Raw genomic sequence first — 22217 nt, 5'->3', positions numbered from 1 at the left:
CTTCTGCCATTATTGGGGGGAACAAAGGCACGGACACCCCCGCCTGAGGGACCTGCCAGGCTCTGCGCCCCCATGCAAGGCTCTCAGCGCTCCCTCCTCTCCTTTCTTCGGAATCTGGCCCGTTTTTCTTATCCTCTGTCTGGAGAGGGGAATGGGTGGGGAGACATAAGGCATCTTAAAAGGAGTACGGTGTCGTGTGTTTCTTTTAACCAATGGGGCAACTTTTTCAAATTAAAACACGATAAAAGAAAGCATGAATGATAAAAGCATGCTCGATTACTGTAACTATGCTCCAGTCATAGAAATATTAAACAAGACTACAATGTGGTTTCAATGAACTCGGTGATCCAACAACCTTAACCATGAGCGATGATCTATGGTCCAGAAATAACACAATGTGACACTGAGATATGACCCAAGATATGAAGGAAGCGTGAAAGCATTTCATCTTTTCGTAACAGGGTACTTTTGAGAGCTTTTTCATGGTTTCAAATCCAATTCACAACCGGCCCTGTCAAAGAAACGGTACCACTCCACTCGGTGAGTCCTAGATCTGACACAAAAGCTGGGAATTCAGGTCTGAGGCAGTCAAAGCAGCGTGACCCTTCTTCATGCCTCCAACTGAACCAACAGCTACTTCCTTTAAACACTTGTGTCAAAATTCTACAGGAAAAAATAGCCATTGGGCAAGAATACTGTGTTCTTCCAACCGTCTTCCCCCCCCGGCACCGGTCAGCTCGGACTTCCTCCGGCCCCGGAAGGCTCAGCTTACCTGAAGTCCTTCAGCTCCTGCTTGCCACCGCTGTCCTCCCTCCTGCTGTCCCCCGGGTCGGCAGCGGCTGCCAGCTGGAGGCTTCGGGTGACCGGCCCCCCACTTCGTTCTCTAGATTTTACATTGAACCGGTCTGTTCTTTTCTTACTGGCCAAAGCGGATTTGCTCTGCAGGACGGCTTTGCTCTTCTGCACCCGCACGTGCAGGCCGCGGGCCGTCTTGCTCGCAAGCGGAGCAGAATGATTCTTGGCCACAGCTTTGGGCTTTTTCCCCTCAACGTGAGTTATTTTGGCCATTCTGATTGGGCTCGAGTTCCTTAAGGAGGAGCTGGGCTTTTTGGACTTGACCGAAGCCGCGAATTTGACATTCTGCTTGGACCTGAAGGACGAGGAGGGCAGCGGGACCGGGGCGGGGCCCGAGCTGCGCGCTCTGGTCTTGCCCAGAGGAGCCTGCGTGCTCTGCATCTTAATCTCCGCGTCCGCCGTCCGTCGCCGGTGGCTGCTGCTGTTTTTGTCGCTACTTGCAGGTGAGGAGTGTCCGCCTTTCTTGGATGAGTGGGAAACTTTTTTTTTGGAAGGAGAGAGCGGTTTTTTGGGACAGCTGAAGGCGGCGTGTTTGTTCAGGCTCCCGATGTACGTGAACTCCCTGTTACAGTACGGGCAGATGTGCGAGGACGACTCACAGGCGGTTTTGAAGTCGGCCTTCTGCTTCGCAGATTTGTTTTTCTGAAGAATTGCTTTCTGGACCAGCTGGTTTTTTTTCTTCAATGCGTTTAGTTTGAGCTTGTTCGAGGACATTTTGCTGAGCTCGACGCTGAAGTTCAGTCTTTTGGGCTGTCCCATTCGTCTGAAGGCGTTCTTCCCGGAGTTATCGAGAACCACCACACCGTTTTTGGGCTGGACAGTCTGCTTCAAGGGCACTGGGTTTTTCTTAGGGGTATACCTCTTCTTGTCACTGGCCGAAGCACACGCCAGGATGTGTCTATGCAACTCCGGCATGTTGTCAACACCCTTCCCACACTTTGTGCAGCGGATGGCAGTGGTGAACGTCTGTGGAATATTGTGTGTAGTGAAATTTGTGGCCGTCACACCGATGCCCATGGGGTTCCGGTGATGGTACTGAAATGGGGGTGGTTTAAAGCTCGGGTAATGCTGATTGAGCCCCAGTCGGACATCCGGGTCTTTCGTCTTTATGCCAGAAGCCATTATTTTTATGGTTGTGTAAAGCTCTTCGGAGGAATCATTCAGTTCTTCTTCTTCTTTCGACGCCTCTAAAGGATCTTCTGGCAAACTCTGCATGTGCTCCCGATGGGCCTTGCTGGGGTCAGTGAAGTTCTGGGGCCTCAGGGTGCCGCTTTCAAACTCATGGTGGGTGCACACCTTGTCTGGGTGGAGATCTCGCTGGTGTTGCTGCAAATTGCACAGAAAAGCAAATTCTTTTTTACAAACTGAACACACAAAGATATTCCCAATGCCATGAAGCAAAAAGCGATGTTCTGACAGATCAGTTTTAGCCTTAAAGAGCTGCACACAAAATTCACATTTGAAGGGCCATTCTTCAGCATGGACAGATAAATGTTTGGTTAGATCTTTAATGGAAAGAAAAGGTGATTCACAGACATTGCAGACGAAGTTTTTGTTGAATGTTTCTTGAACAATCTCCTGTTCAACTGCAGGCTGGGCTTCTTCCCTGGGCTTCGGATCGTCATTCTCTAGTTCCTCCTGCTTGAAGGTTATCATGGGGAGAGAAGCTTCCAGATTATCCCCGGAGGAAACAACAGAGGATACTGCTGAGAGCGGTGGCGGCGAGGGGGAAGAGGAGGAAGACGAAGAGGAGAAGGAAGAGGAGGAAGATGAGGAGGAAGAAGACGAGGAAAGGGTGGGGGGTCCGGGCGAGGCAGCAGACGTGAGCGGCTCCACGGAAGGGACGGGAGATGGTGACGGAGACACTGTAGGGGAGAGAATGGGAAGCGGGGACTGCACGGTGGCATTCGAGAGAGGAGAGGGACACGGACGGGGAGAAGCCCCGGAAGAAGGGACCGGAAGAGGGACAGTAGGAAGGAGTGGAGGCGGTGGCGTGGCAACAGTCAACACTGGAGGGCAGGCTGGGGGGGAAGAGGGGTGTGTTGGGATCAAGAGAGGAGGCAGCTGCCCAGAAGAAAGGGAAGAGGTCTGCAGGGCAGGTGAGGAAGGAGAGACGTCGGGTGGGGACTCAGCCACAGGGGCCGGTAAACTGGAATCCGGGCCAAGGCCAGCATCTGGCTGGGGATCCAGGGACTGACAAGGACTCGGGCTCCGCGTCACATCTGCAGCGCTCTCTACCGGTAAATCGAGGCCATTGTACTCATTGAGCAGAACCTTCTGCAGCATGCACGTGGTTGGTTTCTTTTTCTTTACAGCATTGCAGGCTTGCTGCACCAGATGGTTTTCTTTGAACTCCTTGCCTTCCGAGTCGCCACACGGCTTCTTATGCACGCTGAGATCCAAGACGGATTCCCACTGGACAGGAGTCTTGCCTGTGCCCTCAGCCTTCTGTTTGACACCGCTGGATAAATCGAGCGGCTGCTGGTTGCACACATTGCTGAAAGTAGAACTGGCTGCCCACTCCTTGGATACTGGATATTCGTCAAAGCACGGCGGGCTCCCGGCTTCTCTCTCCTCTCTCCCGGATAAACTCCACGCCGGTGAGCTGCTGTGGCTTTCTAATTTGGGCTTTTTGGAACCTAGAACTCCATCAGTCCACGATGCTTTGCCGTCGCTCTGCTTCGCAAAGTCTCGAAGGGCGGGACTGTGCTGCGGGGAACTGGGAGGAGAACTGGTCCGCCGCTTAAACCTGCTCGAGGTCCCGGGGAGCATCGACGCGGGAGCGGACACACAAACGGGCCCTAACTTCGGGATTTCGGTCGTGGAAATGCCTGCAGGAGGAGTTAGCTTGTCCTGGGTCTGAAGAAGTTGTTTGAGCTTCGATGACAAGTACACGCTTTTCTCTTTGTGGAAAGACACGGCCTCTGACGTGGCTATGGTGAGAGGCAATAAGGAACACGAGGGCACCGAGGGGTCAGGCTCCGTCTCGGCTTTGATTTTAGGTAGTGTGGGAGGACTCGCGGTTCTCCGTTTCTTGGACTCACTGTTTGTGCCGCTGGAAGGCTCTTTAGGAAGATCCTCTGCTAGGGAGGCCTGCGCAGTCTTGACGTTTTGGGTGATCTCCACCGTGACCGGAGTAAGCAGACAATTTATCCCGTACAAGTCTGCCGAGCCTGACTCCATCTCGATGACGTCACAGTTACTCGTGCTGCTGCTGGTCTGAATTTTGCCATCAATATAGAACTTCAGGTTTTCCGAGATATTGCTGGAGATATCCATGATGTACACATCGTCTGCCTCCCCGTCCTCCTCGGGCTCTGTGCTGGGCACGTAGACACTGGGGGCGGGCGGGGCAGGCTCCGCGGGAGGGCGCGGCTCCTCCAGGAGGCCCCCTTTCCGCCGCACGCCCTTGGGAATCAGGTGACGCTCGTGCACCCTGCGCTGATGCCGTCTCATGTTGGTGTGCGTCCCGAAAACCTTCTTACAGTATTTGCACGGATGAAGCTCTTTGACTTCCCCATTTTCTTCTCCAACAGAAGACTGGATGGTCTCTTGGGGGGCCTTCTCTGGATGCGTGAGCAGCGAGTCCTGCCCAAGCCCGGACGGCGGCGAGTCATCCTTCGCGGCAGCCCCGTCCCCAGGCGCCCTGCCGTCGGTCGGCTCTTCGGGCGGCTGCGGCGCGACACTGGGCTTCCGCTTCAGCCCCGCCTCGTGGCGCCGCTCGTGCCGCCTCCGGTTGATCTGCGTGCCGAACGCCTTTCCGCAGTACTTGCACTTGAAAGCATGATTGACCGTGGATATGTGAATGTGCATGTGCCGTTCAAGCCCCTGTTTGGTCGTGAACTTCCTCTCACAATGCTGACACGGAAACAGAAACGTCTCGAACAGATCGCCGTTGGCCTCTTCTTTAGTTTTGGGAGTTCTGGGAACAGGTGGAACCTCCAGAGAGCCCGCAAGCATTTCTTTTGAAACATTTTTTGGTTCTTCTAATAAATCTTCTGGCTTCTCATCACAGCGTATTTCTGGCTCTTTCGCAGAGCTTTCATTTGGCATGTCCGCTTCCTCCTCCCCCTCTTCCTCCAGCTCGTCCTCCTCATCTTCTTCCTCTTCCTCCTCTTCCTCCAAATCATTCCCCTCACAATTCGTGGCTTCTGGCTTCTCGTCTGGTTCTGTGTGGGGCTCACAGGCAGCGGGGGGAGCTACCAGCTCTGGAAGCACATCCTGACTGACCGCCTCCTGCAGAACGGCGGTCTGCTCCGCGGCTGAGGCTGAGGGCTTCTCGTCCTCTTCTTTGGGACCTAGAAGGCACAGGGAAGCAGAAGCATGGGCGTGAGGACGAAAACTAGTCACTTGAGGATCAGTTCTTAGTATTCAAACGATTCCTCTTATCACCGAAGATGGGTGCGGGAGACTATGACCAGCAACCGAACGCTCTACCTCCTCGTGTAGGAAGCTACAGTGGACAGGAATCCATTCTGTTCATTTATTCAACAAACACTCACGGAGCCCCTGCCACACACCAGGCAACACGCCGTGTGGTGAGGATACGTGTACGAACACGGTATGCCCACGGGGAGCTCCGAATCTCTTCTGTGTTCAGTCACACACATGTAAATTCAATTTTGTTGACAGAAAGTGTATTAGGTAAAACCGTGCTGGAGGGAAGCCTGGGTGGTTCAGTCAGTTAAGTGTCTGCCTTAGGCTCAGGTCATGATCCCAAGGTTCTAGGGTTGAGTCCTACACTGGGCTCCCTGCTGGTCCCTCTCCCTCTGCCCTCCTCATGCCTGTTCTATCTCACATGTACCCTCTCTCTCAAATAAATAAAACCTCTAAAAAAACAAACAAACAAAAAAATCCACCGGCATCTGATACTGACACAATACGGGATTTGGATCCAGTATACAATGATACTGATAATGATATCAGGAGTCTGGTCCTGAATTCTAATTCCTCTTGATTCCAAACTGAAACTAGGAAATTGTAAATCGCATCACCAGGTTAGGTTCTTCATAGGTTGTCTGGAACAGAATGATTCTCTCCCTCCTTCCCGACCAAAACTATATATTTAGCAGCTAAGACGTTTCCCAAGACAAATCAAATTATTAAAAACTCAGGAGCTGTGGAGAAAAGGAACCCTCATGCACTGCTGGTGGGAATGCAAACTGGTACAGCCACTGTGCAAGACAGTATTGGAGGTTCCTCAAAAAAGTAAAAAGTAAAAAAATAGAACTACCCACAATCTAGGACAATCTAGCACTACCGGGTTTTTACCCCCCAAAATACAAACACGAATTCAAAAGGATATATGCACCCCTATGTTTACTGCAGCATTATTTACAACAGCCAAGCTGTGGAAGCAGCCCAAGTGCCCACCGACAGTTGAATGGATAAAGACGATGTGGTATGCACACACATGAATATTACTCAACCGTAAAAAAGTATAAGATCTTGCCATTTGCAACAACATGGATGGAGCGAGAGAGTCTAGTGCTAAGCAAAGTTGGTCAGTCAGAGAAAGACGAATACCGTATGATCTCACTCAAGTGCGCAATTAAAAAAAAAAAAAAACAAATGAGCAAAGGGGAAAACAGAAAAAGACAAACCAAATAAAGGACATCTCTTAACTACCAAGAACAAAATGGTAGTTACGGGGGGTTGGGAGGGCCACAGGTGAAACAGGAGATGGGATTAAGAGTAGTGTAGTGATTCAGTAGTTCTGTACAGGCCTCTGCTTGCGATGAGAAGTGTCACACTGGAGGTTAACTGTATGTTAACTATATGAAACCAGTGTCACATTCGATGTTAACGACACTGGAATTAAAGTAAAAACTTAATAAAAAGAAAAAAGAAGAAACCCACCTGAGCCCAGACAGGTGGTCAGGGAGGGACTCAAGGAGGGACTCACTAGTACGAGGACAGCGAGGACAGCGGAGCATAAGTCTAAAGAAAATGAGTTATGCAAATATCTGGGGGAGGGAAGCCCTCCAGACAGAGAAAACAGCGGATGCACAAGCTCTGAGACAAAGGTTAGATGTGCTCAAACAAACAAACAAACAAAAACAACCAGCAAGAAGTCAGAAGGTCTGGGGTGAGAAGGAACTGAGAAATTAAAAAAAAGAAAACTCTAGGTGACTCTAGGTGGACAAGGATGAAGGCAGGGAGAGGTGGTGGAAAGTGGTCAGACACTGGACAGATGTATTTTGTTTTGCTTGAAGATTTTATTTATTTATTTGACAGACAGACATCACAAGTAGACAGAGAGGGAGGCAGAGAGAGAGAGAGGGAAGCAGATTGCCCGCTGAGCAGAGAGCCTGATGTGGGGCTCGATCCCAGGACCCTGAGACCATGACCCAAGCCGAAGGCCGAGGCTTAACCCACTGAGCCATCCCGGTGCCCCGGGACAGATGTATTTTGAAGATGAAAGGCTAACAAGATTGCTGACTGGCTGTGATGGGGAGGGGAGGGGGGAGGGGAAGGAGGAGCCAAGGAGGATTCCACAGCAACTGGAATAATCCTATTTACTAACAAGACTGAGGGAAAGTAGGTCTAGGCAATGCCCCCCCCCCCTTGAGTGTGTGTGTTGAGGGGGAGTCAAGAGTTACTTTGGAGACACAAACACACTGACACACACACCTGAGTCAAGATATTAAGTCATCTGTTTTGTAGGACTCAAGTTCAACAAAGAGGCTGAGCCCAGACTGTATAAATTCTCAAACTACAAGTGGTATTTGGAGCAAGGACTGCACGCGGCCACCTGGAGAATGAACGCAGACAGAAGGGTGGGGAAATGGCCCCCAGAGGACTCCAGTACCTACAGGTCAGAAGAATGGCCAGTGAGGTTATCTGGAGAGCCGAGAAGAGTAAAGAAAGTTCCAAAAGGAGGGAGCAATCAGCTGTGTCCGGAACTACGAAGGGGTTTGGCTAAGAAAAGGACAGGGCTGAACACCAGGTGGAGGTGTGGGGGCGGAGACAACAGTGGGGACAAACGCCTAATGGAGTTCCTAAGAGAAGGGACAGAGTGGGGAGACAGGGAGACTATAGTGAAGCTATCAAGGAAAGCAGAGAAGCGGAGAAGTGGCTGGGAAGAATCACAGGGACAGCAAGGAACTCGAAGCCAGGTCCTGTCACGAGCCCATTTAAAGCTGACAGCGCTGCTCTCGGCACAGTCCCACCCGAGTCCCTGCTGAATGAGGCCCCTTTTAAGAAAACGGAATACGCGTTAAGAAAAGCTCTGTAAAGGACGCAGAGCCACTCTGACCGCTGGCTCCTCACTGCGCCGGTATTTACTACATGCCTGTACTGGTGCACGTGACTGTCCAGACCCTTATCCTCACAGAGCTTCATCTCCAGCCTCGGACGAGTAGGCAGGCACCAAGACTGTCATGAATGCCCGGCCATGCTTTGGGGTTAGTACGGGCTGCTACGGAAGCACGGAGGAGAAACACCCAACAACTACTTTGCTCATCAGGGAAGGAATGCATCGTAGAGAAAGGACTGAGCAGGCTGAACCTGGAGGTCAAGGACAGAAAAGGAAAAGCAAACAGGAGGAATGAAAACATGTCGCACACTGGGAATCAGTGTGGACTTACTTGGGGGCAATGGGGCTCCATTAAGGTATTTTAAAGCAGCAGAGTGTCATATGGGAGATTTGGCAGCAAGATGGCTTATGGGATTGGGAGGAGGACAGTCCTGAAGGCTCGAGACTAGTTCCAAGGAGAGGGTATCAGAAGGGAGAGACTAAAAGATGGAAATGGAAGGAAGCAATGGACAGAGAAAAGAGCAGCCAGACTGTCAGGAGAAGACACCTGTCCACAGACCCGGTGACCACCTGGATGTGGGGGGCGGCTAACAAGGCCAACCATTCCTAGCTCGGCAAACACCAGGTATTCCCGACAAGCTCACCTGTTCAGCCCTGCCCCCCCGACCCCCTCCCCAGGGAATTCAGTCTCACTTTTCTGTCCACTACTTCTCTCCCAACAGACCAGCTGTCTCTCCCAAACTCCTCTCACAAACTTCATTAATCCCACGATTCCCCCACAGACAGGGACACCAGTCATTTGATGGTGGCAGGAGCTAACTCCCTTTCCACGTACATTTTCAACAAAGACTCAGCATCTTGCTAAAAAAAAATCCAAATGAGACAACAGAAAATGAAAATAACATCTCTAAGGCTTAGTAATTTTAGAGTCCATTTTTAGCCAAAATCTGTGGTTTTTGTTACAAGGGGGGGGGGATTCTTTCCCTTTGATTGGTAAACAGTGCCAGACTTAAAACTGTCCAAAGTCATATGGAGCAAAACACTCAGAGCTCTATTAATTAACTAGTAAGGCCCACACCAACGTGTATCCACACACCCGATGAGGTCTGCTGAGTTTTAAAAATAAAGGAAGGTTTAGGGAACACAAAGAAGAGTCAGGACTGTTTGCTCAGTACACAGACTGCTTGCTGAGGACAATGCCGAACATTCAGGAGAAGCTGACAGCTATCCTGTGAGGAACCAATCACACTTGGATCAGCTACTCCACAAACAGGTTAAGTATTAGGTACTTTTCCTCATAGGACCAAACATCATGTCAGGAATAAATAACCTGTCTTCAATTACTGAAGGTGAGAGACAGCTGGTGGATTTTCTTTAATTCTGTCACAAAAGGCACTGCGGTTCTTTAGTATCTGTGCCATCGTTCAAACAAAAGTCTTAATTAGCAAATCTGCTATCAGCACACAGAACTTGGTGTCACAAGGCTCTAGGAAATCAACCTGTCTGTTCTTGCTTCATAAAATGCCACAGGATTTAATCCTTTACGAATGTCATCATCGCAAACAGTGCTAATAAAGTGGTTTATTAAAAGGTATCCAAATACTCTGGTTTCTCTTCAGATCACATCAATTTTTCGCCCTTTTTAAAAGGCATCCGAAATATTTTGTTGGGTTTTTTCCTCTACAAATATTTCTTGGAAGAGTCACAAGCCTACATTTTGAAATGTGCCTGTTTGGGTCACTACAGACACTTCTTAGAAAGCTCCAGTCTGCACATATTTGCCACGTAACAAATTCATTTCTATTATCAAAGGTCTCAATATGGTCGCTCAGCTGCAAGGGGCACAGAGCAATCTGCCTTTCTGATGAATCTGCAATCCATGCCTCTCTCTCTGAATTCTCACCTCGTGGAGGACCTAGAATATCAATCCTCAGAAGGGATGATAAGAAAATCTGGTATGGAGAAACACACAGAAATAAAATAGGAATTTAATTTCTAACAAAAAACAAGGGGCATGATCCCGGGGTCCTAGGATGAGCCCCACAGTTCCCTCTGAGCCCCTCCACCCCCACTCACCCTCCCTCTTTCTCTCTCAAATAAATCTTAAAAAAAAAAAAAACCACACACAAAAACAAGAATACTCTTCACTCTGCACACTTTTCATGCTGATATATAAAATCAAAGGTGTACGATATTTCAAGTAAGCTTTTAACTGAAGTGCAAACATAATATAAGGATATAAATCATAAGCATATAGCTGGATAAAATACTTTGGAGTAAACACACTGACACGCCCCCACGCAGCTCAGGGATGGACCAGTGCCAGTGTCCCCGAAGTCTTCTCAAGCCCCTGCCAGTCTCACTTCAATCACCAGAGATTTGTTTTTGATGGTTCTGAACTTTATTATAAAGTGTCATCATACAGTATATGTTTCATTTCATTTTAACCAGGGAGTAATTCCGTTTTCAACAAAGAAGGTCTTTAGTATAGTAATATTTTTAAGGGAAGTGGGATGTGGAAGGCTCAGTTCGCCATGTTAGGTTCAGGCAGCCTTCTGCTGTTAACCCTTTCCAGTTCTTGGGTGAAGTCTCAGAAGGGCATCCCAAGGAGATTTACAATAACTTCTCATACATACCTAAATTATACAAGGCCAACTTCCAAGCTTACCTTCCGCAGAATCTCTCATATTTGCAGAAGCAGAATCTGGCTCACTTGTCTTCAGCTGTAGGTCTTCGGTTTTGTTTGCTTTGTTTTTACTTTCCTGGGATTTTTTCTTCCCTAAAACACAACATTTATTTATTTACTTATTTACGCACTCACTATTACCCTGAATTCTCGAAAAAGACAATTACTAATCCAGTGACAGCAAATGGCAGATTTCTAGGCGACTGTATCAGATTTCTAAAGAAAGGAACAGACGATGAATCAGAATACTTTTAAGTCGTGTCAGAAAAAAAAAAGAAACCCATAATCCCGTTTTCTTGGGCATGAGTTCCCCTACCAAACTAACAGATCGTCTATTCCAGAAAAGTTAAAAATATTGATGTTGGAGGGAAATGAGAGCGATAACTAACATCGAGTTTCAATACCACACAAATAAGGACTGGCAAGTCTGTGAGAAGCACACTGGGGAAAAACAAGACAGTAGAACCTGGGCTCTTTTTAGTTAAGACGTGTGTATCCATAACTGTGAAGCGAAATGGCAGGAGGAGGCTCCGCTGAACTGCCAAGGACGCACGCCTATGCGCAGAGGCTCCAATACCAAATGCAGAGTAATGAGAAATAACTCACTGTCGAGCCGGCATGAATCCTGAGGGTGCCCACGGACTGGACTCCGGGTCCAGTACAATTCAGGATTCCCTCAACAACGGGAAGAATGGAATTCAGGAAACACTAACTGGATTCCAACCGCTACCACAGCTCAGGAGGTAAGATTAAAATGCAAAGCACTTCTGACAAGCTAGAACAAGGAGCTCAGGTCACCAAGATATTCGATACGGACAAGCAATTCTCCGGAAAAGTACCAGTACCGAACGTTTGGAAGCTCAGTCTCTTTGGGATTTAACCAGAATCTGTGGCCCTTCTTTGGTATTTTTTTTAAATTCCGAGTTTGTCCTGGTAGCTCCTGCTTTTCAGTTTTCAGATTCAGAACAGGTTCCTCTTCATCCTCCCCAAACACTCCTTCCCTCTCCTTCTGCAATGCAGGGCGGTCCTTCCTCTTTCAAAACAAGGTTCGTGAGACCTTTTTGTCTGAACTGGCAAAATGACGAGTGGAAACCACTTACTGCTCCTGGAAAAGGATCACTACGGAGCAGCACTAACTGAACTACAGACAACAAACAAAAATGAGGTGAGAGATACAAATAACACTGAAAAGTTCCTAACGGTTAAAAAATGGAAACATCCATTATAATATGAATCAAATAATCCTAAAAAACACCACCACATTTTGATAAATAATTAAGAGATGAAACGGGGGGGGGGGGGTACAATATACTCAATAATTGGCCAATACGGTTTTAAATCCCTATTCTTTGGTCCATGAAAAAAAAAATGCTTTGATGCTTTCTGCCAAGAAATAAGGTAACAGTCTGTGCAAATAAGTTCCTGGTAACACCTCCATCCCTCATTTCCAAAGGCACCTAAAATGGGACTCAGAACCCAAGCAAGCACTTCCCTGAAACCACATTCTGGAGGGAACAGAAGCCACGAGCGTGCAGGGGAGGATTACAAAGCAATCCCCCCCTGTAAAGGGCAAGGACACAAAGGACCCCTCTCCACAGCAGAAGACGGAAGATCCTCTTGCAATTCTCTCTCCCTTGGTCAACTGAAGGGCACTAAGCCCGAATGTGATGACGACAAGGCTCCTGAGGAATCCGGCTGTGCTTCAGGACGCCTACAATCCATCTGCTTCCAGACAATTTTCTTATCCTCCCGACGACAGACGCCCTTCCCTATGTGCGATGCCCAATCCCTATCAGATCACTGGGCACAAACAACACAGGTAGAAATGATTCCCGGCTACTAAGTTCCTCTAATGCCGCAGTTCCTGTCTGCGGAGACCCCCGGGAGGACTCCTTAGCCGCAGAGTGCTTAATTCAAAGTTAGATTCAGGAAAGTTTTTCCCTCCATCCCTAACACAAAAATGTTTTAAGACATCACATCACATACCACCTCATGTACCCCAGAGAGCCCAAGGAACGACCCTTTCTTACCTCCTACTCTCTACTTTGCATAGGCCTGAGCTTTTGCAGTAAGTAAGGTGAAGGTACAGTGTACACTTTGTCTGGTACACAGGAAGCTTAGGGACATTGAAACAAGTCACACTGTGAAATTTAACAGAAAAACAGATGTCCTTTATTGTAATAGAATCCCTTAAAAAAGCAATTCAGAGATTTTCTGCAGCCTCTCAAGCGCTATACAAAGCTGGTTAGCAGGTCATACAAAAAAACTGGCCTATATGTAAACAAGAGTATTAAATACGTGACGTTCCTAGATTTATAATAGAACAGCACAACCTTAATAATATCACTCACTAATACATATTCAGACTGAAATCACACGACTATCTAAAAGTCAAAAGTACCACTTTAAGTTTCATTCCCGGCCTGAAAGAATATTAAAACACCTAGCTGATAATGTCCATGTCTGCTTCTGGCCTCCGCAAACCTAATCAGTGAGAAGTGCCCCCCGCCCCCCTCCAGGTGTCCTCTTTAAAAAACAAGACCAGGTAACCTTGATGCCCTATGAAGAGAAACCACTGGAAGCAGGGACATGTGCATCCTACTGAGAGGGCCACAGGCTGCCTGGGCATCCCACGAATCACATCCTCCCTGGGGGGCTGTCCCACATACTGGAGGACGCTCGGCAGCACCCCGGGCCTCCACCCACTACATGCCAGCAGCACCCCCACCCCACTTTGAACGGTGACAAGCCAAAGTCCCCAGACATGGCCAATGTCCGGGATAGGGGTGGGAGGTCTCCCCAGGTTAAGAACCACTGGGCTGAACCAATACAATACAGGTCACCAAAGACATAATGCGGCTCTGCAGTCTATATATTTAAGAATTTTAAAAGTATGCGAATACTACTAATAAACCACTAGTAAAAACTAAAGAACAATTAAATATACTCCTAAGTATCTTTGGTGAACACCGACAGACTTAACTTACCATAGAAATGAGCCTATCATGAATCTAATTATCATTTGTGAGACAGAGATTCCCAGACACATGAAATGATATAATCTTAATCAGAACCATCTAACACTTGAGTTACTTCCCATTAGGGCCGCAGACCAGAGATGAAGGGGCTATCAAAACCACCTGCCCTACCTGCTCTTCTGAGAGAAAAATGAAGGCCAGGGCCCCAGAGGGACCAGCTAATCAGTCTACGAGAGAACAGAAATTAGGGCCCAGGTGTCCCAACTCACATTTAGGCCGGCTTGGGGTCACTCACAAAGCCAAATACTGCCGTAACAGGTGGGGGAACCTGCTACATTTCCTTAAGTAAGTAAATTTCTTTTCCTGCTACTTTGGTTTCTGTTCTACTTGTAATCAAACTAAAAGAGAAAATAAAAATAAGCCTATAACCAAAAACCACCTCTAAGGACGCTTACACAAGGGTGCAGGGACTTCTTGGTGTCTGTGAGGCGGGACGGGCCTCGGGAACGGGTCCGGCAGAGCCCGCTGGGCGCCTGGTAAGCACACGTGTGCACTTACCATCGGGGTCCTGAAGGGTCCTACATAGAAGCTACTGCCAGCTGCGCGCTCCACTTGGTCTAAACAAGAAAGATACAGGAATGAAACACAAGGAAAGTGAAATGGAAACTCGGACAGATCACAATGGAGGACAGGACGAACTTCGTGCCCGTAAGGAAAAGATACACAGTTATAAAGGAAACTGAATGAAGCAGAAGGAAAAGAGCAGTCACCTACTGCATCAGCTCTCAGGCACACGCACGCGCGCGCACACACACGCAGATAAAAATAAATTAATCTGTAACTGTGGTCTCAGCCACAGACAGGAGGGCCCACTCGGTATACTTACTCTCAGGCCCGCACCACATCCCTGCTGCAAAACAGACCCTCTGACCCCTCTTCGCCAAAGGCCCCATCCGCACCTCTCATCCTGCAGAGACCCAAGGACCAGAGACGTGAAGTCACATGCCCAAGGTCACGCAACTAAATCAGCTCTAGAGCCAGAACGCACCAGCAAGGATGATGAGGCTAAAATTGTTCTTGTTACTACGTTTCTTAAGACCAGTAATGACATAATAAAAACACCATATGCTGTATAAAGCACTTTTTTTTTAAAGATTTTATTTATTAGAGAGAGAGCATGTGCATCAGCAGGAGTGGAGTGGACAGAGAGAGAAAGAGAAACCCAAGCAGACGCCTGGCGGAGTGTGGGGCCCCACTTGAGGCTCGATCCCACAACCCTGAGATCATGACCTGAGCTGAAACCAAGAGTCAGACACACAACCGACCAAGCCACCCAGGCGCCCCTACAAAGCACTCTCTATGCACTATCTCACTTGGTTTCAAAGGTAAATGAAAGAAAAAGTGACAAAGACATCCACTGCCGTTTATAGAAAAGGCAGATTTTTTTTTTTCCATTTCAATTTCATCTGATGCCAGAAACGCTCATCAGTCCATAGCACAGAACCTCAACCTAAGCAAATATGATTCACCATTAAACAGTATCAGTAACACTGGGGTTTCTAGTGAAATAGCTACCATGTAGAGAAGTCAACAGTCATAATGACTACTCTTTAAAGATAATGTCTAGCATTATACCTCTGGTGTCTCAGATGCAAGTTGCAAAATCAACATTGCCTAAAGCATCACATAAATAGTTTAACCTAGGTCTGGACTGTGTTCTACTAGTCTAATAAAACTGGTCAAACCCTAGCAAATTCTAGAGAATAATGTTTCACTTAAAATGTGCAGGCTTCAGAGAAAACACCAAATTCTGGAAGGCGTGTTCAAGTTCCATTAAAAATTCATCACAACAGCGAAGGCTCATGCACTTCGTGATTTAAGTGAACTAAATTTAGAACCCTATAGAACTCTGCATGCACCGCCTCCTCACTGGGGAGCTACCCAGCTCCTAGGTACAACATCAGAACTCAGTACTGGTGCAGAGAAGCAGGGCTCGGGAGCTCACCATCTTACTCACATCCACAGCTGATTCCATACAAGGTGAGGCTCCATCTCTGAGCACTTGCCAGGAAAGGTCATCAAGAACATGAGCTGCCCTGAACAGGGGCCTCCAGACTGCCCCAGAGGAACCCCTGGAAGGAGTGCCCTAAGGATGGGCTGCGCCTGCCACCTCCAGGGCCTTGCATCTCACTGAGCCTTTCACCTTGGCCATGTGCCTCCATCTACTCGCCTCCACTGGAGCCCCCACTTTGCATGGTTACCTCTGATGTCGTGATTACAAAACCCCCCATTTCCTTGGGCTTCATTTGCCTCAGGTTTCCCCTCTGCTTCCCAGGGTTTCACGGGTCTGACATTCCTAAGATTCCTCTCCCTGGCCTTGAGACATCTCCTTTTGCAAGCATTCCTTCGCACGGTGTTCCTCTTCTCCCTGGCCTCAGCCAAGAGGATCCCTCCTAAGAAATCTGAAAACTGGAGGCTTTCGTACAAGGATTTAAAAAGGCTGAGCCGAGGGCACACAGAACGGACACGGGATGGGGGAATAATGGGCTGTTAAAAGGGAAAAGAGAAGAACCTGAGATTTGAAGCAGAAGGAGCCTCAAAGGTGGCCTTCTCTGCTCCCCAAACGCCACCGACATCCCTCTCGGAAGCTTCAGCTCGCTGCAGGAGTTGCCTCAAATCTCACAGCAAGCTGGCAGCGAAACTGGGACTTTAATTCCCATCCGATTCACTGTTCTGTCCACCGTGTTCTAGAGGCCTTGCTGTGAGTGACACTTTCTGGGCCCTAATTCTTTCACCCTCATGAAAGATAATTAATGGCGCCATCTGCATTGCAGGCAAGTTTGAGAAATTTATCATAAAAACATCAAGTCAGTATAGAGCTTTTCAAGTTTGTGAAAGACAAGGATGTAGCTTTCTTGACAGCAGGCTGGCACGGCCCTGACAGCAGCACTCAGAGCACCGGCTTCAGAGCGCAGTCCAAGCTCCACAGGCAAGGTGAAAGGCTTGGCTGGTAGAAAAGCATAAAGTTCAGTAGGCCTGGCTGGCTCAGTCGGTAAGGTACTTGACTCTTGAACTCAGGGTTGTGAGTTTAAGCCCCGGGCTGGGCGTGGACTTAAAAAAATAAATTAGAAAATGTTAAAAAGCATAAAGTTCTTGTTAAATGACTTCTTCACAGCATTAAAACACACGCGCGCGCGCACACACACACACACCATCTCTAGCAGACCCGGTAGTGAGGAAGGGCACTGACGGGCGACAGCAAAGTCATGGCTGAAAGGATGATAACCGAGATGTCCCCGTGGAGGCTGGTCAAGGGAACAGAGTCAGACCCCAGCAGTTTTCTGTCTGGGGTTGGTTAACGTTCTCCTGTTAGTGTTGGTGAGTACAGAGGAAAGAAGCTGGAACACATGCAGATAAGTTTTCCATAAGGAATTAACAGTCCATTTCGATAATTTTAACGTATGCTTAAAAAAGAAAACCAGAAGATGATGACTCTGGGAAGTCAGCAGAAGTCACGGTGAGGACAAGCGGGAACTGGTTTGCAGAACTGAGGCAAGAGCAGAGCCTCTGAAACCACGGCCAGAAAGGCTCCAGCAAAGGTCGGCCCAGCTGCACACAGGATGGGGTGTGTCCATCAGATGGTCAGAGTGGCCGCTACGGCTGCCCAAGGTGACATTGGGGGAAGACGAGCCACTCGGAGCCTAGCCCCGGCTCTCCACAGTGTCTGGGAGGGAAACACTTTGAACCGGCACGATGCCGGGCAGTAACTGGTTTTCACGAAAATAATATGCTACACACTTCCTTTAGACTTAAAATAACTTTTATACTTAAAATAACTTGAAAATGTACCTGATAGTAAAACTATTCTGTTGAGTAGCTTGGGCATAATTTCACCCTTTTTCTGTAGTTACACTCGCCAAGAAAGCTGTCTATAATCCTGGAGACAAATTGTAAAAATAAAACCTCTCTGGTTTTAAGTTGCTCATAGTATTAAAACAGGACTCTAGGCTTTGCTTCCAACAGAAACAATGGAAAAGTTCTGGATTTTTCAGTGCCGCAGATCCCGGCATAAATTCCTGGGATGCTTGCCTCACGCTGGGGGGGTGCACAGCCTTTGCACCCTGTGGAGGGTCTGGCCCGCAACTCATCCACATGCCAGGCTCATGGGAGGAACAGCAAGGATCACATCTGAGGGGAGCTTTTCGTTTCTCTAAAAAAGGCTTTTAGTGGCTTTGACTGCATAATCCCAAATACCAGAAAAGACTCCCCAAATAAACTCAAATAAATTCAAATTGAGAAACCATTACATTTCCTTATATTCTTTGGAACCTCAAAGTCTTGTGGCATGAACAAAATGATTTTAGAGACTAACTAACTAAATACCTCTGAAACTTAAGCTACCAGCCTGTTCTACTTTATAATTATTTTAATTTCTAGGGTTCTGGTTTTTCTCAGGGATCTTCAGTAGCTTTTGTTTTATGGGAGGAAAAATGTTTCTCAAGTCGCAAAACCGACTTAATGTAGTGCGTTGGCAACTACATTAACTCCAGTTCAAGAGTCAATCCCCGGAGGCCAAACAAACAGGGACTGGAGCTGTGTAGGGAGGGGGTGTGTGGTCTGCGCCTAGCAACCCCCCCCCCCCCCCCCCCCGTCCTCAGCTGAAAGGAAATTCATTTACAATGAATTTTACGGAACTATATCCTGATGGATTAACTGTGAAATTTAGATTAAAAATACTTTCAGGAAGTGAATTCTAGATATAAATCTGAGAGAAAACACCATTACAATACTTAAAATCATTATCTGCAATGATTTCCAGAAATGCTCGGAGGAACAGGGGTCAAGCCTCATCACTAAGGAAGGTAGAATACCTGCTTGTGTTTGTATTTTCTCATTTTTCTAGATGAACATTTGGTTACAGTATGCAAAAAACAAATGAATACGTTATTTTTCAAAGAAACAGCTAACAAAGGCAAAATTAATGAGCCAACTGAAAATGGCCACTATTGGCTGAGATTAACATATGCCATTTTATAACAGTACAATTTGGAAAAGGTCTCAATGGTCTATGTTGCCTACACAGCAGAAAGTAACAGGAGCTTCTCTTCTACCTCCCACCTGAACACCAAGTCTAAGCGTCCAGGAAAAAAAACATCAAAATTCACAACAGACACACACTGGAAGGGAGTGTAAAAGAGTCAGAAGAGACGTTACTGAGCAGCCGACACTGCTCCCGATTCACATCACCACCGCTAACCTTCCAGCAGGTCGTCTTCAACTCATTTCCCCGTGCATCATGTGACTTCAAACCGAAAGTTAATTTCCCTCCTCCTTTTGAGCAGCCACACAGCCTGCGTTCTTTTTCTTGTTTCACTGCACTCAGTTATTTTATCCCTCATTATTTAAATCAAAAATCTAATTTAAATAACCGTGTTGAGTGCCTCCCAGGTGTAAGTGAAGGGTCAGTGTGCTGGCAGGCAGTCAATGGTGATCATCTTGAGAGTACTGTTTCCTGGCTTTTATTTTTCTTCTCCTAAGAATGTGAAATTAATATGCCATGTTTGACACAGGTTTAAGAAACAGGTTATAAAACAATCTACAGAGATACTAAGCTACTCATCACTTGGATCTACCATGGGACACTTTTGTTCCGGCATCATTTTTAAGGCTATTCGTCACCACTGCTCAGCAATCTCGTTCTCTTCTTTCCAAGACCTCAACCGTCTTCTGGCCTCCACACCTGCAGACATATCTCTACCAGAGCCTGTGAATGGACATGTCGCCGCTCCACCAGGAAGGGCTTGGACCTTTAGAGGATTATGCACGCGCACAGACCAGCACAAATTTGCCCACTCTGATAACGCAAAATGCTGTCTTTCAGATTCAAGCAGAGAAGGAACTAGAATGTGTTCTCCTCATAAAGTAATTATTTAAGCCACAAATAACATTTATATTGGGAGATTTTTTTTAAGATCTGAACCTAAAAACTAAATCCTACTAGTTATAGTCTATTTAACATTACATCTCACACTCAGACACACCAGCTTGTATCAGATTACTGTTCAAATTTAGCTTGAGCTCAATTCTTGCAAGATTAGAATTTTTCCTTCTAAATACTAAGTTTCTGGAACCACGGTGAAGCAGAAGTATTTTGATTTTTCTTGGATGCTTATAACCTACAAGACAGTTTGTTACGAGCTACAGGGAAAACTATATATATAAATAACTACAAAGATGGCTGCTCCAAAGGAACTTAAAATTGAAGTTACATCCGACTTTGCGAAAACCAAGTCCCTTTGCAGAAAGGCCCTACCTAATATCAACAAGAAGCAAATGCTGATTGGAAAAGATGTTCAAGAGAATCTGATCTCATTAAAAGTAAAAAATGAAGGAGAAGGAAAGAGGGAGGAAGAAAGCAGGAAGAGGGAAGACCATAGAGGTCCAGGAGAGGGAGGGAAGGGACAGTAAGAGACAAGGGAGGGGATGAAGTAAATCTGCAGCCAGCTGGGTAAAGCAAGGACGCATGCGCAGCCAGGGCCCTGCTCAGGCATGGAAGCCACGGAATCCCAAGCACTGACATGGCAGCCTTTCTGAAACATGAAATCTTCTCAGTGCTGGTCTCCCAGGATTATGCCACAATTTGCTGAGTTGATGCTTCTCTCTTTCACCAACACCGGGATAAAATAAAACCCCTCAAGGAAGAGAAGCAGCCTGGGGGCAAGGGCTCACCAAGGACTAGGATTTCCAACAGTTGCCTCCTAGGCTGGTGCCTGAGGCTGGAGAAGGGTCTCCCTCTCACACCAGCCACCCATTTCATCTGCTCCCAAAAGATTCCTGTGCCCCCAAAGTTATACATCTTTCCTGCTCCCCAACTTAAGACTCTGGAACGGGCTCTCATATCCCTCCCCTGTGTGTTGGGAGTGGTACTCGGAATAAAAAAGAATTCTCGAAGGGCACAAACCCACAAAAACTGAAATTCACAAAACAAACAATATAGCACCACCGTGGGCCATGATCTAAGTAGAAGTAATCCTGATTAAGGCAGATAGGAACCAACTATAATACACACTAGTGACAAATACCTGGTAGTGTCATCAGGAGTAAATCATGTAATGGAGAAACAGAACTCTGCACAGTACCTGACAAAGACTCCATCAATGGAATCAATTGTAAGGATTACCCACAGTAAATTCTACCAAACAAATTACAGAAACCCCACGCCTACAAGTCTGAATTGTCAGCATATGTTCCTTCTTATGAAGACAATGACATTCTGCTTCCACTAACAATTCTGAATTCATCCATTTGTTCTGTTCATTTGCTCCCCAGTGATTCACACGATCCCACCCAGATGTCACTATGGAAAGGTACAAGGACAGAAGTTTACTTCAGTGCTGCAAACACTCACTAACACATCTATCAATATACAGTAATGCTCGAACAGAAGCCGTGACTACATTTCAGTTTTGTTTTGTTTTTTTAAAGATTTTATTTATTTATTTGACAGAGAGAAATCACAAGTAGATGGAGAGGCAGGCAGAGAGAGAGAGAGGGAAGCAGGCTCTCTGCTGAGCAGAGAGCCCGATGCGGGACTCGATCCCAGGACTCTGAGATCATGACCTGAGCCGAAGGCAGCGGCTTAACCCACTGAGCCACCCAGGCACCCTACATTTCAGTTTTTTAAATCTGCAAACTACTGATTTTATTATTGCTTCTAACCAACTGTCTAAACATTAACAGTTCACTTAATCTTGTGGGAAAGAAACCCTAGACCCTTTTAAGATCAGCCAACACTTAAGGCTCCTCTCCCCTGGCAGTCAGAGATAACCACACTTGGAGGCTCATGGACCTCTGCATCATCACAGAGTCCAGCTCTAAATTCATGCAAACATGCATACTGAGGGGTATGTATACCTGTGTGACCCCGGAGAAAGACCCCATTCCTTAGACTGCTCAACAGAAATGCTGCACAGAAAATCAGGACACTTGTTTCCTTAAAGCTGCTGCCGTCAGCTTCCCTAGTAACCTGTAAGAAAACGGCTCTTCAACATTCTTGTTTTTTCCTGACTGCACATCCAGAAAGACGTAAAATGACAGATTTCCTCATCGGTCACGTGCGCCAGGAAACTGTTCCCACACAGTTACTGTCGGGGCCGTCTGATCATTTCAAGTCTAAGAAAACATACCCCAAATCCATCCAGAATGTCAACCACTCAAAATTTGGTCACAACACTACAGGAGTCATGAGTGGTCTGGACCACACAGAGGTAAGAAAGAACACGAAAACAGCAAACCCTTCATTTGGGCAACAAACAGTCAAACGTGTTTACTTCTGCCCAGGCACATACAATAAATCAAACTGTAGGAGTTATCTTACCCAACAATCCATGTAACCACAGGAGTCCTAGTTTGAATAACCAGGAAAACGAGAGAGCTTTTA

General features: G+C 47.1%; 1 protein-coding gene across 5 annotated transcripts in view; it reads right to left on the bottom strand.

Annotated features, from left to right (window-relative positions):
- PRDM2 (PR/SET domain 2) overlaps positions 1 to 22217 on the bottom strand; it is a 125917-nt gene that overhangs the window by 40453 nt on the left and 63247 nt on the right. For 2 of the 5 annotated variants that reach the window (XM_059375967.1, XM_059375970.1), the window contains 2 exons: positions 10782 to 10892; positions 773 to 5153 (listed from right to left, as the gene is read on the bottom strand). The exons of 1 other annotated variant lie outside the window; for it this stretch is intronic. In XM_059375967.1, the coding sequence (XP_059231950.1) occupies positions 773 to 5153; positions 10782 to 10892 (4492 nt within the window). Of the gene's footprint in view, positions 1 to 767; positions 5154 to 10781; positions 10893 to 22217 lie in introns of those variants that run through there. 2 more of the 5 variants (XM_059375969.1, XM_059375968.1) reach the window with 2 other exon arrangements.

The sequence above is a fragment of the Mustela nigripes genome, chromosome 14 (assembly GCF_022355385.1).
Source record: "Mustela nigripes isolate SB6536 chromosome 14, MUSNIG.SB6536, whole genome shotgun sequence".
In the NCBI taxonomy this organism is placed as follows: Eukaryota; Metazoa; Chordata; class Mammalia; order Carnivora; family Mustelidae; genus Mustela; species Mustela nigripes.
The sequence above is the reverse complement of the archived record's forward strand: the minus strand, read 5'-3'. Positions and strand labels throughout refer to the sequence as shown.